Genomic DNA, 17,320 nt, shown 5'->3' with positions numbered 1-17,320 from the left:
GTTTTTTGGAAATTATTTTTAAATTTTTGATTGAATTTTTCTTAAAATGAATTTGAAATGCGTATGAAGGGCATAATGGGAGTCTGGTACTTTTATTTTTAGTAAGCTGGTTTATCCAGTTTGTGGGCGCGGCTCCAGATGAGAGCGATCACTTCTACCTAGATAATATGGGAAAAATCGGTCTATCTCTCCCGTGAAATACAGGACGATCTCGAGAACCTGTACAATCAACCACCCGTCGTAACACATCCGGATCCGCGTCTCCCAGTGTGGTTGACCTCCTCCAAACAATAACTCTCGCCATATCGCTATATTACAATTTACTGCCATTAAAGAGATGGGTTGGAAATGAAGGCGCGTCTATTGGTGATCGCGTCAAGTTCGTTAAGGAAAATATCTTATCTACATCCTCCCTCGGATTCAAACCCAGTGACAGTAATCTTCACGGTGGTAGACAAGCATCTTACCCTCCTCCTAGTTCCGACTCTGTCTCCTGAAATTAAACGGTAGCAAACTATCTTCGTGGCGATAGAACGGAGGTATTTTACGATTTGTAAAGCTTGGCAGGAGTGGGAGAATAGAGCTTCACTTTTCTCAAGGCCTCCTTGAGAAGTAGAAATAATTTGCGGGTCCTCAAAATAAATGTACTGTAAATCAGGGCTCGACAAATCAAAATATTTAGCACCAGCCTAATTTCTGAGGAGCCAAGCATGGTATTATCTCGAAAAAAAAGCGGGTACTAAATAATCTTTTCTGCTACTTTTCCCATGTTAAAAGTCGTAGCGTAATAAAATTGGCAAATTTTGTCATTAGTCCCAAATTTAGAAATTTTCTGCAATTCAACAACCACATTTAGAAAATTTTAGGCGCCAATAACGATTTTTCAGTCGCCACGCTGACCTGTCACCTGGGATTTGTCCCGCCCTGCCGTAAATAAGAGGAATAATTTTCGAACTGGTGGGAAATAAATGGGATAAATAATTTGTGGGCCGATAAAAAACATAAGTAGAAATTATTCGTGGATAACTAAAAAATAAATAATGGAGCTAGGGGAATTTTACAGCGATATTATCGCACTTGTATTCAGTGCAAGGGAACAAGAAAAAAGACGATTAAGTGAGAGAGAGAGGCGTATAAATGAATAGCATTATTTAGCTATCTTTGACCGGGGGTACAGGAAATTGTTTTGAAAGTGACTAAAGTGATTACTGTAATAATGTGAGAACTATCAGAACAGAAATATTGTAAACAAGAGAGATAATTCGCAGACCAGCAAAATATTAATAAATGGGAGAAATTTAAAGTTATATATGCAGTGGCTATATAAATCGTGTGAAATGTTTCGCAGACTTGTCCGCTTTTTTCTCATGATATCAGCAGTTCCAATAGGGAAGGGGGGGGGGGGGGCTTTAAAAAATCCAATAGAAATGGACAAACAAGGTATGCGTGCGTGGTAGTTACTGCCAAAGCCCAAAACTGGCCGCTTTGCGAGTTGGCCAATTTCATTAAATATTGATCCGGCTAATTGGCCGGTCAGTTTGCGAAGTGGCCGATGGTCCCTGGCCAAAGTCTGATAACAAATGACATGATCTGGGATCATCGTCAAGTTGGCGTATTTTTTCGTGGTCCACGTTAGCCATAGCAAACCACCACGATGCGGTATTCATTTTTTTCTCCAAAATTTGGCAGAAAAAATTATACGTTACATAAGTATCTTTATATTTTTCTCCCAAATTTCACATTTTTTTCCTCTCGTCACATGGAGCTCATCCAATATATAGCTGCTATATATCGACATGTATCACACGTTGGCAATTAAAAAAAAAATGGATTTGGCTCCTACCGGGCCGTCATACATCAGCACATCGAGCTTTGGCCAGGCTACTTCACGAAATGGCCGGCCAAAGTATGAATCATTTCTGCAATTCCGACTTTAGTCAAAACTCTAGGCCAATTCGAGAAGTGGCCGGCCCCGTAACGAATTGATCGCACTTCGGGCTTTGGCAGTAACATATATTGAGTGCAGTAGAACCTGAACCTCTCGATAACAGACACCAAAAATTTTGCCCGCTAACGAGAAGATAACAGAGTAACCTCGTTTATATGACGTTTGGCTTCGGTCGCAATCGGTTCCTATATATTTCAACGTTATTGTTACACCAGTGCATTGGTATTGGTAATGCATAATCACCAATCTTCTCGATAAAGAAAGTTCACCACATTTATCATTTTTATTGGCGATTATGCACAATAATAACCTTTCATTAGTTATAACTTTTCTTTTCTTCAATTAAACCAATTAATTATTCTATCCCGTTCATGATACGTACACAACTCACATTTTGCTATAAAAATTTAAACAAAAATAATGTAAATAAAATAAAAAAATTTATAACAACATTGTCAGTCTTGTACATGTTGGTTTTCTTCACACGTTGTCAAAAATAATAGTACCAGACCAGACTCTCATTATACCCTCCCCTCCCCACTTAAAACCAATTTCGAATTCATTTAAAAAAAAATTAAATTAAAAACTTATGAAGTATTACAGTCAAACCTCGTTAATGAGTCACTCTAGCAAAAATATGACTTGATATGCGGAGTGACTCATTAAACGGAGTAAGCCATAGCTGTGCCATTTCCTGTCTGAAGGTAATAGGGACTTCCAAAAAGTGATCCGTTAAGCGGAGTGACGTGTTAACCGGGTGACGCATTAACGAGGTTTGACTATATATAGTTGATTGAGACGGTTTATCATATTTACCAACACGAGCTAATTAATAAATTAGTGTTGGAAAAAAAAATAGTCTTCCTGATTTCAAACTATCCAGTATCGAAATTGTCCGCTAACGGGGAGAGAAATACAGGGTGATTATAAAAAGACTATCCCGACATATGGGCCCCTAACTATCTTACCATTCACAGAAACTGAATGAAATTTTGGCATAAGGGATTTTGATGTATGCGCTCAAGAATGATATGGAAAACAACAGTGTCACTCTAACAGTTATGGTTACAGTGAGAAAATTTCGAAAGTATCAAATGGCAACACCAAGTTTTTTGTATTGGAATGTGATCTCCATTGTGAAAAACCCTAAATAGCGTTCGAACGGCAACGGTAGCATGAAAATCACCGGCGGTAGATAGCAAGGGCGTAGGCGTAGCGAGGGGAGGGGACTTGGGGGGTCTGGTCCCCCCCCCGAAATGTGAGAAAATGACCGAAATAAGGGAAAAAGATGGCCAAATCCATTGTTCTGTCACTTTAATCCCCCCCCCCGAAATGAAAGTGGTCCCCCCCCCCGAACGAAATTTCTGGCTACGCCCCTAGTAGATAGGCTAAAAGTGAGGACAACCAATAAGGACAGAGAAGCAGCATAAAATAAAGCATTTTATTGTGTTTCACAAATTTTCCACATGACCTTGTGGGGGACTAATCAGGCTGGGATCTCAAACGGTGTGACGAATGAAACGAACATTAATGCTCTGGTGCACGGCAAAGTCCTTTTTACTTTTTCCTTGCCTAGCTCCGGGGATTTTCGTGCTACAGGTGCCATTCCAACGCTATTTAGTGTTATGGAGATCGCATTCCAATACAAAAAACTTGGTGTTGCCATTTGATATTTTCGAAATTTTCTCACTGTAACCGTAACTGTTAGAGTGACACTGTTGTTTTCCACATCATTCTTGAGTGCATACCTCAAAATACCTTATGCCAAAATTTCATTCAGTTTCTGTGAATGGTATGATAGTTAGGGGCCCATATGTCGGGATAGTTATTTTATAATCGCCCCATACATTGAAGCCCTATCCCACGGAACCGGGGAATCAGAAAAGTGTCCGTTATAGTGAGAGATTCTACTGTATTTTTTCTTCGCCTTCCCAATCCCGGAAAAAGTTGAAATGACGAGCCTGCTGATATCATGAGAGGGAAAAAAAAAGTGGCTATGAGTCGTCAAGTTCCGATATGAATATCCTTAATAAAATGAATGTCCGTAAATATTTTAATTTTTATCAAAAGTGCACAATCAAAAAAAGACTTTTTATCAGCTAGATGAGATAAATTCAGTCAAGCATCTGATGTCACAATACCAGCGTGACTTTACGATACAGTATATGTTTCGTTTTTTTTTTTTTCGCTCTTCTTTCATTGACCGACCTTTAGTTTCCCATGAATGTCAACGAAGGAAACAAACGAACACAGATGTAGATATATATATATTTTAAAGAATAATAATAATTGTTTTTCCAATTCTCGGAATGTCTGACCGGCGTTGTAAAGAAATAAACTCCAGTGTTATTTCCAGCGGATTTATTGACTCTTTCGACCATGTGCTGGTAGATTTCGATGGTAAGAATCAATATTCCTGATGTCAGCTTTCCGCTAATAATAAAAAAAAAAACATTCATCTTGATCAAAAATATGTTCAACTCATAAGATCTTATTCTATAAATTGCACTGATGATACTGTATTAATTAAACGAGAAAATTGTCAGTTTTCTCGCTTAAATCTATCTCGTGATGATAGATAAGTTTCCCACCTCAGAAAGCTCTGGTGCAGGACAGTAGCGTGCCTTTCCCTTGGAGCCTACTCGAAAGGGTTATCTTAATGCAAAATAAATGTACATTTTTTTGTGAGAAGGGGGGCTCATTTGGCTCGGGGTCCCGGAGCAGTGCCTCGGTCGCTCCAGCCTAGTTACGGGCCTGCTCTGGAGTGCTTTCTACTGCTACTAATGAGACAAAATTTAATTTGTATTTCAGATAATTCAAATGATGCACTAGCCATTTATTAAATAAAAATATAGTACATAAACCCATCAATAGGAAGCGCTGGAGCACATATAAGTATAAATATTAAATATGTATTTAATACATAAATATTAAATATTTATTTAATACATAAATATTAAATATTTATTTAATACATAAATATTAAATATGATTACATATATTTAATATGTAGCACAAAAACTACTCAATATGCCCCCCCCCCTTTATTTTGAACAATATGCTTAATTGCAAAACCATATTCCCACAGCTGAACTATGTAGTGTCTCTCGAAATATCCAGATCATGGCGTCAAATGCTGTCCTCCTTGAGCAATTAAAGCACGTCGTTCAAAGTTAAGGGAGGCACGTTGAGCAGTTTTAGTGCTACATATTAAACATTTGTATATGTAAGCATCATCAATATTTATGTGTGCTCCAGTGCCACCTATCGACGAATTTTTGTACGTTTTTTAATAAATGACAAGCGCATCATTTGAATTATATGTAATACAAATTTTGTCTAATTTGAAGTAGTAGAACGCATTCCAGAGCTCTATGGAGTTGGAAACGTATTTCTCGTTTACCCTGTATATACTATTTAATGTACAAACGGATTGAGGGTGGCGTACTATTCGAATAACAACGATAACGTAATCACTACGTACTCCCAAGAGATCTTCACGATCTGTCCAGGGAATTTGTTAGTGTGTTAGTAGACATCCATGCCCGAACAGGGATTCGAACCCAGACCTGCACAGTCAGAAGCTAGCTCCCTAACCACTGGACTGCAAGGCGAATCAGTGACAATTTACTCAGTGAAAATCTGTTTTCTAGCAAATTTTGGACATTTTTGTTCCTGTGGTCAAGCTCCAATAACTAGGCAAAATTTCCTTTCTTGTGCTCAAAAAGATACGCAAAAATTGGTTGATTTAGATACAGCAGGTAAAAAGTCCTACACAAAAGTCCTACACACATTTTAAAAAATTAACAAAAAAAAAATCATTAATTGACCTAAAAAGTGCGATTTGCACAAAAATACGAGATGAATATTTTTTGAAATTTTTTTTGAATCAAAAAAAGTTTAAAATTTCGCTAATAGATGCCGTTGTGTGTCACGAAAAACTCGACATAACACCTAAATATTTAAAGCAGAAACAGTACATAATCAGTATTCGTTACGGTTCGCGTTGCATTATCGACACGAGCATTTTTTCTAGCTCGGGTTACATCTAAACGGGTGCTCAAAAACACATCAACTCTTTGATAAGTACAGTATTTTGAACGCAAACCGCACTTTTATATCAATTGGTTGATTTTTTATTAATTTTTTATATGCGTTTAAGACTTCTCACCCACCCTGTATAACACGAAATCAGGCACTGGCAGCCTTTCATTACAAGGGGAAATTAATTAAGGTACGATAACAAAATTATATTCTTTTCTCTGATAGGTGTGTTATGGATGGACAACAAAGTTATACCAGCAGCACCCGAAACTTTAACAGCACTGAATGCAATGGTAACTGCTTTTGCATCGTTTTCGGAGTGATTAATAAATGGAGATGAATTTTCAACTGTCAATGATTGTCAAATATTAAGATTACCAGATTTTCTACTTAAGATTTCCTGATTACTTATACTCTTGCTGCTGTGGGACTCGCATCGCGAAGACCCGGGTTCGAACGCCACCGCCACCCAGGACCGCAATTGGGGGGAGGGGAAGCAGGCGGGTCTCACGCCCCGGGCGCGGGACCCGAGAGGGCGCAAATTTCATTCTGAAACCTCTCCTTCAAAATAACAAGGGGGGCGTCAAAATGCGTGCTTGCCCAGAGTGACCAAGCCTCTAGTTGTGGCGGTTGGCTGAAGTTGGTTTTCTGTGGTTCCCACTTCAAGGCACGAATGTGAACCGATCTTGTGGTTAAAAAGTCTGGCCAGAGATTTGTACCGTTCTAGGCCTGTTGCTCTACGGTACAAATATTCAGCACAAAATATTCACACACAATACTACAAACGCACTCAGACTGTTAGGTATACACACTTTCACTTCCGGCACAATTTAGTCGGTAGTAAATTGCCCATGGCAATAGACAGAAGTTGTGCTCGGTTTGAAAGAAAGAAAGGTTTTCTACTCACAAATACAGACGTCCACGGCTCAAATTACTTTATTAAGGCAATAGCTAAGATTGGCTGATTCAGCCAAAATTAGTTTTTTTTTCAAAATTCAACTAACTTTGGCTGAATTTTTCCAACATTATCGTAATGAAATCAAAATCGTATAAAGTAAAAGATTTTTGGGGAAAAAAAGAGACGAATGACGTTACAACTGTTAGAACGGGGTTTTCACACTAAAATAACTTTACAGGGCTGGCGTCCGCGCATTTTATTCGCAGTGATGCAGATTTACATACGGTTTCTTCTTCTTCCCCAGGTTACATTTGCATGCATGGTGTTGTTTTTTCTCCCGATAAATTTCAACAGGAATGCCGTTTTAACGTTTGCGGAGCGGCCGTATCGAAACGTGCAAACGCGTGTCATGCTAGACCATGCATTCTTTGACGACAATTATTTGTATTGGTGAGCACTATCACCTCTAAAAGTTTTCCCCATCTTTTCTGAATCACCCTGTATATGCGTACGCTACCTATACTTCATTTTATGAACTTCATATTAAAAAAATTTCATTGAAAACAATTCAGATCATCTCAGGATGATAAGCGTTAAAAAAAAAGGACGTTGCACTTATTTCATAAAAGTGTGGCCTCTCCGTAACGGACGTCTGGTACTCTTCTATAAACATTCAACTGGTGATTAAAAAAAGAAACTGACATGAAGCAATCGAGTTATACTCGCTATAATTGACTGGTATTTCCTGTTATTAATAATTCACGATGTCTCTCGAAGTATTGCTTTATTAATTTATAGTGATTTTCATCAAGGGTATCCTGCCTTCAAGAGAGAAATAAGCTATTGGAAGATGTGCAGTTCTTATTCTTTTTTTAATCATTCGGGGTTCCTCAACTTAGTTCTAATCACAACTGAACGTATTTTGTAACATTATTTAGAACTTATGTTTCACACATGAAGCTGAAAGTTCCAAAATACAGTAAAATGTTTCAGCTCATGAATAAAGGCGATGATAAGGGCAGGCAAAATAATGAAAGATTTTGCCTGTCCCGTGACAACTAGGCATTCGAATAAAGTCTAAGAGATAAAACACTTTCGAATGAATCGTGAAGCCCCATCTACTCGACAAGGGTCTTCTACGCATGATCTGCTGGCCGTAAGTGACCCTAGACGTTTTTTGCAATGGTCCACTGATGAAAACACTTAGGAATTAATGCAAAGGCCACAACAGGCAAAGTGCCCAACGAGGTGGCTGAAGAAAGATGCTCATAAAAATATGAATGTCAAATGTAACCAAAATAGAACAACCCAATATAAAAACATATATACGTATCAGAAAACAAAAAAAAAATTAATAATATTAATACTATATAATACATTGCCCACAAAATAGATTATTGTTGATATAGATTAGAATCCATACCTATTCTAAGTATGGATAGCTTCGTGGGGATAGCTGGACGAATTATAACACTATGTTTAGCGTACTTCTTGAACGTGTCAATTGTGTTCGAATTCACGACCTTTTTAAGAATGAAACCGAACATTCTATTCGATTTTTTGACCACCACTGAACAATGTTTAGAAAACTTAAGCTGCTTCTTAATGAGAGTTCCCGAATCGGTGACCCTTGTTGCATCTGGGATAGTAGTGCCATTCAATTCGTAAGTGAAATATGGGTTGTTCGAAATAAAATGAGTGACTAAGCACTTATCAACACTAAAAGTCATGCTCTGCAATCCAGGCTCCAAGTCCAAGGTATATCTCCAAATCATGGTACAATCATATTCAAGTTTGTCTGGAGCATCTCTCTATCGCTTGGATTCCCGACTGCCTTCATTAACCTTTACGTCATCTGCGAATTTTCTAACAATCCCGCCGATACCCCGATCGAGTTTATCGATGAAAAGTGAAGATGGGCCTAAAGGAGACTTTCTCGAGGGACTCAACTTGTGACACCTGTGCAATCAGAAAATTCCCCGTTCACCATCATCCACGAGAAAAACTACTCAGCAGAGTCGGAACCTTAATCATAAACTCCCTCAGAATTAATGAAGATAAAAAAAAATTCATAATTAAATTCACATTCAATGAAAAATTAATTAAAATTCATAATTGATGAGAAATAATTTCCGAATAGATTAAATTCTCTAATAATGTAGGGCCTCGTTCGGCTCACCCCCCTTAAGACGCCACTGAGTGAATCTAGCGGGCTTGTCATGGGAATTCTTTTAGCCCGCAATGTCTGGAAAAGTAGAAAACTTGCTCTACGGCTGTTTGTGCTGTCGAATTAACCAACTCGAAACTGAAAATGCATTATTTTGTCAACAGATGGCAGTTAGGTGATTTGATATTACAACCGCTCGAAATACAAAATTAATACGAAATAATCTGATGAATCTGTCATTCACTTAATCCGTTCATATATTTCAGGGTAAGAAGATAATCTATGTCACAAATAACAGTGTCAACGATAGAGTCAGTTTCCTGAAAAAACTCGAGCGATATGGTTTTCCTGCAACGCTGGTAAATAGTCCTTTTCTTTTTAAAGCAAAATTTAAGCTTCTGTAATTGAAAGTATTTTATATATTTTATTAATTCGATTTATATAGAACAACATATTCTGCACGTCGTACTGTGTGGCGATCCACCTGCAGTCAATGAATTTCAAGAAGAAAGTTTATATTTTTGGAGAATCTGGAATCGCTAAGGAACTGGAAATCGCTGGAATTGATCATCTTCCTGTTGGTGTAAGCTACCGGAAAGGTTTATCAATAAAAATACTACTTATTTATCACTATTTATCTATATACATGTATATATATATGCAATGATACGACTATTGATGGCTGGTAAGAACTATGGCTTTATTTTTATACAATTAGACCAAGTTGAGATGGGTAGCTACATTTTAGTTATACAGAGTGGTTATAAATAAACTGACACTACTAAGACATATGTAGTGCCCATTCGGATACAGTATTTTGATGAAACTTGCTATATACGATATACGGACAGTGGAGGAAAACATTCAATATAAAAAAATAGTTCAATTTTTGACCATCAGGTAGAAAAGTGGCGGTTTTTATCATAGCTATTTTTTTCCCATTCTGAGTAGTGTTAATTTATTTATAACCACCGTTATATGGAAAACGCTCCCGAGTGCTTCTTTAATGTAGTCTCACCAAGATGGAATTTTTCAAAATTCAACCCTGAAAGGGATCATAAGGACCCCTCCCCCCCATACCGGAGGGGGGGGGGGTTCAATGTTTATATGGAGTTACTCTACAGCTATAAATATGAAATTTGATCAGTTGTTTTATTTTATAATCGAGACACTAAGAAAAAAGGGATTTTTCAAATTAAACTCTCTAAAGGGGTCTTAATTGGGGGGGGGGGGGATTTTCAGATTACCGCTTTCACGCGAGCGAAGCCATGGGTAACAGCTAGTAATCTAATAAAAATACAATTGCATTTTGAAATATATAAATAATGTATTTATATGTGTATACTGCAACCTCTCTATTTTTTTCCAGCTCGATCCTCTTCCAGGTGATTGGATAAAATACGTTTCCGAGTTGACTCTTGATCAAGAGGTAAAAATATACAAATACAAATACAAATACAACGCCACAACAGGCAAAATGCCCAACGAGGTGGCTGATAAAAAGATGCCCATAAAAATATGGTTGTCATATGTTTAAAAAATACAGCAACCCAATTAAAAATGCAATTAACACAAATTACAAACAATATATACACATGATAAAATATTATACAATGCCCATAAAGAATACTTACGGTTGTCTTATTCTAAGAATGGATAGCTTCTCGATTTACCCCAACATGTTTATCGTATTTCTTTTTAAACGTGTCAATTGTGTTACAATTTACTACCTCCGGGGGTAAGCTATTCCATTTATTAACAACCCTATTGGAGAAAAATTCCCTGCGACACCATAACCTTGCATTGTCCCTCACCAATCGATACTGGTGTCCCCTTGTAAAAGCAGTCGATTGGCGGTGTACTAAAAGTTCATGGTCCATCCTATCCATCCCATTGAAAATTTTGAACACTTCGATCATATCTCCTCGACACCTGCGTTCATCCAATGTAAACATATTCAAAAAATGAAGTCTATCTTCATAACTCAAGCCAATAAGGACACGCGTAGCTCTTCTCTGCACCCCTTCAACCAAGTCTATGTCCCTCTGTAGGTATGGTCTCCAAAACCTTACAGCATACTCCATTCCAGGACGAACTAAGCCTCGAAAAAGCGGATGAATGACTTTAGGAGAACGCGAAGAGACCTTTTTGAAAATGAGACCAAGCATTCTATTCGCTTTTTTGACAACCGCTGAACAATGTTCAGAAAACTTAAGTCGCTCGTCAATGAGAATTCCCAAATCGGTGACTCGTTGCATCCGGGATAGTGACACCATTCAACTCGTAAGAGAACCGTGGGTTGTTCGAACCAAAATGAGCGACCATGCACTTATCTACACTAAACGTCATGCTCCATTCATTTGCCCATGCTGCAATCTTGTTTAAGTTGGTCTGGAGCAACTCCCTATCGCTTTCATTCCCGATTACCCCCATTAGCTTCACATCATCTGCGAATTTGCTAGTAATTCCATCGATACCCTGATCGAGTTTGTCGATAAAAAGTGAAAAAAGTATGGGGCCAAGGACACTTCCCTGAGGAACTCCACTTGTGACGTCTGTCCAACCAGAGAATTTCCCGTTCACCATAACTCGTTGCGACCTATCTCTTAACCACAATTCTATCCAATTCAGCAAGTTGCCCCCTATTCCAATCTCGTGTAAACGCTTCAAGAGTTTGCCATGTTGGACCCGATCGAATGCCTTCTGGAAATCAAGGTAAACAACGTCGACATTTTTGCTCTTACCCAAAGCCTTAGTCACGTAATCATAGAAGCAAAGGAGGTTAGTTACACATGACTTCCCCTTCCTGAACCCATGCTGATTATCCGACAATACATTATTCCCGTCTATCCACTTCACAAACTGCCTTTTGATGATAATTTCCAAAATTTTCGAGAGGGAGCTCGTCAAACTCACTGGACGATAATTAGACACCACTTCTCTACTACCCTTCTTAAATATCGGAACAACGTTAGCCAGTTTCCAATCTCTCGGGACGATACCCTCAGCAACACTACTCCTGTATATCTGTGCGACTGGCCCCAACAATTCATTAGCACCTTCCCTGAGAACCCTGGGATAGATATCATCTGGTCCTGGTGCTTTGCTTGCACATACATTTCTTAGAAGATTTAGGACCTCCACGTCTTCCACTTGAATATCGTTGAGCGTTTTATTACCCCATGCAACACCCGTATATCGAATATCATTATCTCCATTAAAAACCGACGCGAAGAAGTCATTGAAAGCACTACACATGCCTACATTGCTCTCTACTTTTGAGCCTCCTATCGAGAGGGGGCCAACTGTCCCCTTACATCCATTATTGACGTATCGAAAAAATGATTTTGGGTCAGAGCCAATGTTATCTGCCAACCTAGATTCAACTTGCTTTTTACTATCCCTTATCGCTTTCTTCAACAGTCTTCTTTTATCAGTAAACAATGATAGGTCACCTCGTCCACTTTTATACTCTCTGAATGCTCTTTTCTTTTCAAGATAAAGGTTCCGCACGCTATCCGTGAACCATAGAGGGTGTGATGTACAAACACGCTTTTTTCGAACAAAGGGTATGACGTCGTGCAAAACAGAGGACAGCTTCGTACTAAATTCTTCCCATTGACTTACCACCCCTACTGATTCCAACCGGTCTTTGAAAACTTCCGCTAACCTTCTTCGCAAAACATCAAAGTTAGTTCTCCGAAAACAAGGAACCAGTCTTTTGTTATCAACCTTACCCGAGGAAAAGTTACAGTGAAATCTGACGATACGATGATCACTGGAAGAAAACTCTTCCCCCACCGAAACATGTTCAACTAGATCCTCAGAACTAGTAAGAACTAAATCCAAAATAGCAGTACCCCTAGTGGCTTCTGATACAAAAAATTTTCGAGCACCAACTGAAGAAAGTCTCTTTCATACTGATTTCCAGATGAAAGGTTCTCCCAATCAATACCCGGGTAATTGAAATCCCCTAGTATGAGAACCCTCTTTCGCTTACACATGTAGGAAATTTCATCATGCATTTTGGCGATGTAGTTTTGATCCCTATTCGGTGGATTGTAACAAACCCCAACAATAAGCTTATGGCGTCTTTTGTTCTCAAGTTCAACCCATATGGTTTCAATATCACTTCTCTGCACGTTACACTCTCTAGCCTTCAAACATGATTTCACGTATATCAACACTCCACCCCCTTTCCTATCAGATCTATTTCTCAAAAAAGTATCGTATCCGGAGATGTGTAAGAAAGATTCATCCCCATCGTTTGCCCAAGATTCTGTAATGGCTATAAGATCCAAGTCCTCCACAACTATCATAGTTTCTAAAAAATCTTTCTTGTTACCCAAGCTCCTGGCATTTATTAACACACATTTTAATTTGCCCGGTGGTTTGTTGTCAATCGAGAAGCCATCCAAGTCAGAGGTGGGTAATTCCCCGTCAGTACTGTTGTGATTATCATTAACTAACCCGCATTCCCGACTACGTGGTCTGGGAGTAAAAAACCTGACCTAAGACTATCGTAAACCTCCCAGACCCCTCTCTTATTTAGATGGATCCCATCCGAACGAAGCCACCTATCGGTAAATGCGGGAAGCTCCAAGAACGTGACCCCAAGTGAGGAGCAAATGTCCTTCAGGCCTATATTGAATTGGTGGATCCTACTCCTATATCCCCTACTACCCCTTGGCAGCACTGGAATCACTGCCACATCTGAACCCCCCTCCCTAGCGGATAATAGTAAATCCCGGTATTCTGACAGAGACTCACTAATATTCGCTCCTACCTGATTTGTTCCCACCCACAGAATCACCCGCAAGGGCAACTTTCGGCGATGAAAAACGTCTCGAACGTTGCCAATCTTCCCCCCAGGAAGACAACAGCGCTCGAAACCCCGAAAATCCCTACACACTCGGTTCCCAAGTTCCCTAACCATAGAATCGCCGATGATTAAACCCCTATCACTATCCCCCTCTACCTCATCCACGACCACCCATTCGCCCTCTAAAATGTCGTTGTTCGTGGAGATTGCTTCTTCATCAACAGGTGGCTCGACGACCAGAGGGTCCGTTATAACCGGGCCCTCTAGCACCCTAACTTTTTCCCGTAAAGCTTCGACCTCGAGTTCCAGCCTTTTTCTATCCAAGCACCCTTTACAATTGAAACTATCAGCTACTATACCCCTAGACCAGGGAAACCTCCCGACGCAAGCTCTACACAACACTAGTCGAGGTCGAGGCATACTAACACTATTGCTAAAGCTAGATAATAATAATAATAATACTTAACAATAGGAAAATGAGAAACGTTAACTGGAAATTAAAATAATGTAAAATACATTACTATGCAAAATATACGTAAGAGACTATACGAAAAAATTACGTAAAGTAGAATGCTCAGCACTAAATCACGAAGAATAAAATAAATATGTATATAAAGAATACAACACCCTCTAAAAAAAGTATTAAGCTACGAAGTACAATTTATACTTATTAGAATTAGCTAACTATCTCAAAACACTAACACTACAACAATAGGCCCAAATGGAAGGAAAACAAAGTTATTGAGAGTACCCGGGAAAAAGTATACACTGTTTGCTAACACTAACGTCCAAAAACCTACGAACTTATATCAAAGAAGCGAGCGAACCTGGCGAAAAAACAACGAAAATGAAATGCGAACGAGAAAAATAAATATAAGTCGATCGAAAATACACAACGAAAATTTAAAATAAATGAGAGCAATATAATAAAAAAAAAACACTTATCTCACAATCCAACGTGCGCTAAAAAAAAAGAAAATCACCGCAGAATATGACCCAAAAATAAACAACACGCTAAGTAAAACTCACGAGAACGAAGAAAAACACAAAGAAAGACACAAAATGGCGCACTGGAAGAATATGCTTGAATTGTTTGTTTTTTCAATATTTAAAAATTTCTTTTTAATAAAAGCTCTTTTTTTTAGTGAAAAATTCGTTCACGAATGTTTTCTCTCTCCAACAGGTTGGTGCGGTTGTGTGTGGTTTTGATCAACATGTAAATCTATCAAAGCTCATTAAAGCAGTAAGCTACCTAAAAAACCCGGATTGCTTGTTCATTGCTGCAAATAAGGACGAGATATTCCCTACAGATAGAGACATAATTATACCAGGTGAATTAATTATTTTTTGTATAATCATTCCGTTTGTATTTCAAATAAACTGAAATCCTGATTTATAGTGTCTGACGAAGGTTTCAAAAACTGGCTGATGCGAAGATGAATTTAGGAAAGAAAATTCGACTGCCTCTGCGGGGGGGGGATCGAACCCACGTCCTTTCACTTACCGGATGAGAGCGCTAAACCACTACGCTACAAAGACAACGAACGTCTCTTCTTAGAGCTCGTGTGCGCTAATCGGAACAGTGCACGGACAGTCAGACCTAACTCAGGCCAAATCTCAAAATTGCTGATACTGCCACCAGATGGAGATTTATCCGAATATGATGTCACTCACCGCTGATCATATGAAGATTTCCATCGTATGATTAGCGGAGATTCACATCATCTTCGGATGCTGTCTGAGCCTGATTTTTATATGGATAAGTGATTGATTTATAGAAGATTTCCCATTCTTCGGAGATCCTCCAGAAGTTTGAATATATTCAGACTTGTTTAGGATCACTTGTGGAGGCGGATAAATACCCTCACTGATGAACTAAACATCAATGGTAATCGGAGGACTATTTTAACAGCCTTCTCGAATCAATAAGACCCTGGTATAGGCACCGGAAACTGGATGGGGCGTGGGCTATTTGAGGCAACCTTCCAATAACTCATGAATATACATGCAATGCAACGCACTATTCTGCCTACTGCGTATGGACTTGAGTCCCGTATATACGGGACGAATGGTGATTTTTAGCCTCATGAATGTTTTCTTCATGTCGGCGCTTCTGGGGCCTTAGATTAAGAGATATCAGAAATCACTAGTCGACTGAGTGGTACAAGAACGTTAAATCTACCTTCAAAGACTTTTTTCTATGTAGAAAACCATAGCTTCACTATTAATAGTTTTAATATGCTCTGTGCAACATTTTAATTCGAAGAGAATCAAACGAAACAAATATATGTGGCTCATAATTTAACATGTTAAGTAATGCTACTTTTGTATCTAGGCTCAGGATCATTCATAGTCTCTATTGAACACGCTACGGGTAGAACAGCGACTCTGGTTGGAAAGCCAAGCAAATTCATGTTCGATTGTATCAAGAAGAAACATCCCGATATTAATCCTGATCGATGTTTGATGATCGGAGATTGGTAAACTCTCATTTACACATACTTCCATTTACACCTTCGAGAAAAACAAATTCTAATAAGTGTAATTATTCACAGCAATAATTTCCATTGCAGGTTATCCAAGGATATCCTTCTGGGAAGAAACAACGGATTGAAAACTCTTCTAGTTCTGACTGGTGTCAGCAAATTGAACGAGGTGCGAAAGTATGAGGAAAGTACAGTCGAGGAAGAACAGAACATGGTTCCTGATTATTACATTGAAAGTTTAGGGCAACTTGGAGCGCTAGTAGGAGTTTGCTGATAACGCTAATGCAATATTGCACCATGATACCAGAACTATGAAATCATAATAAATATTAACATATGTTTCTCAATGTATAATAAATTGTTAACCCTTTAAGCGGCAAGTAGAAATTACTAAACCCCCCCCCCCAAAAAAATGCCATATATTTTTTAATGAAAAAGAGAAGAATTTCAGTTCAATTCAATTTTAAGAATCACCTTCTTCATATTTTTAGAAGATGCAAACTGGGGTATCTGGGAAAAGTTTTCCATTGAGAGATCATTTTTACAAAATTTCTGGGCTTGTCAATGCCAAAATAAGAGGCTTTTATGAAGGCGAGATATCTCGTTACTGACGTTTAAAGAGTTAAGTAGGTACACTGAAAAGTTTTACTTCCGAGGTATTTTGTATGAATTGGAGTAGAAAATTGATGAGTAGACAGTCAAATAAATTTCAAGCCTCGAATTGGGAAAATCGTACTTACTGAACTTACTGAATGTCAAAGTACTTGTATATTTTGCTGAACATGAAGAGTTACATTACAACTCTTACCAACATGGAAAATAGATCCAAACGAACAAAATAAAAATATTCGACCATTTCTACAACATAGTGATATTACCAGTCACCACAAAACTATCGTATGCAATCCAATGCACATGTTTTCCACTCAATGTTGGCAAGACATGGCCATCAAAT

The 17,320-nt window shown here is 38.5% G+C and overlaps 1 protein-coding gene across 2 annotated transcripts; it reads left to right on the top strand.

Moving 5' to 3' along the window:
- Positions 1–4,064: 4,064 nt before the first annotated feature.
- On the top strand, positions 4,065–17,224 carry LOC149082595 (phosphoglycolate phosphatase-like). 2 transcript variants are annotated; one of them, XM_089235860.1, is made up of 8 exons: positions 4,065–4,348; positions 6,218–6,285; positions 9,324–9,416; positions 9,503–9,640; positions 10,427–10,486; positions 15,063–15,210; positions 16,215–16,359; positions 16,453–17,224. In XM_089235860.1, exons 1-8 carry the CDS (start codon positions 4,258–4,260, stop codon positions 16,637–16,639), a joined length of 930 nt encoding a protein of 309 aa, XP_089091986.1. In that variant the 5' UTR covers positions 4,065–4,257; the 3' UTR covers positions 16,640–17,224. The 2 variants fall into 2 exon arrangements, with proteins under 2 accessions (XP_089091986.1, XP_089091987.1); XM_089235861.1 differs by lacking the exon at positions 6,218–6,285 and having other exon boundaries at positions 4,151–4,348; positions 16,453–16,736.
- Positions 17,225–17,320: the final 96 nt, after the last annotated feature.

The sequence above is a fragment of the Pholcus phalangioides genome, unplaced genomic scaffold (genome assembly GCF_987345545.1).
Source record: "Pholcus phalangioides strain wild (caught in Gottingen) unplaced genomic scaffold, Ppha-v1.0 ptg000009l_1, whole genome shotgun sequence".
In the NCBI taxonomy this organism is placed as follows: domain Eukaryota; kingdom Metazoa; phylum Arthropoda; class Arachnida; order Araneae; family Pholcidae; genus Pholcus; species Pholcus phalangioides.
The sequence above is the reverse complement of the archived record's forward strand: the minus strand, read 5'-3'. Positions and strand labels throughout refer to the sequence as shown.

Bases quoted from the DNA above. Each gene is read 5' to 3' on its own strand.
- LOC149082595 (XM_089235860.1), top strand. From the start codon at position 4,258: ATGTCTGACCGGCGTTGTAAAGAAATAAACTCCAGTGTTATTTCCAGC. The intron at 10,487-15,062 runs GTAAAAATATAC...TCTCTCCAACAG, and splicing joins AGTTGACTCTTGATCAAGAG to GTTGGTGCGGTTGTGTGTGG. The intron at 15,211-16,214 runs GTGAATTAATTA...TTTTGTATCTAG, and splicing joins TAGAGACATAATTATACCAG to GCTCAGGATCATTCATAGTC.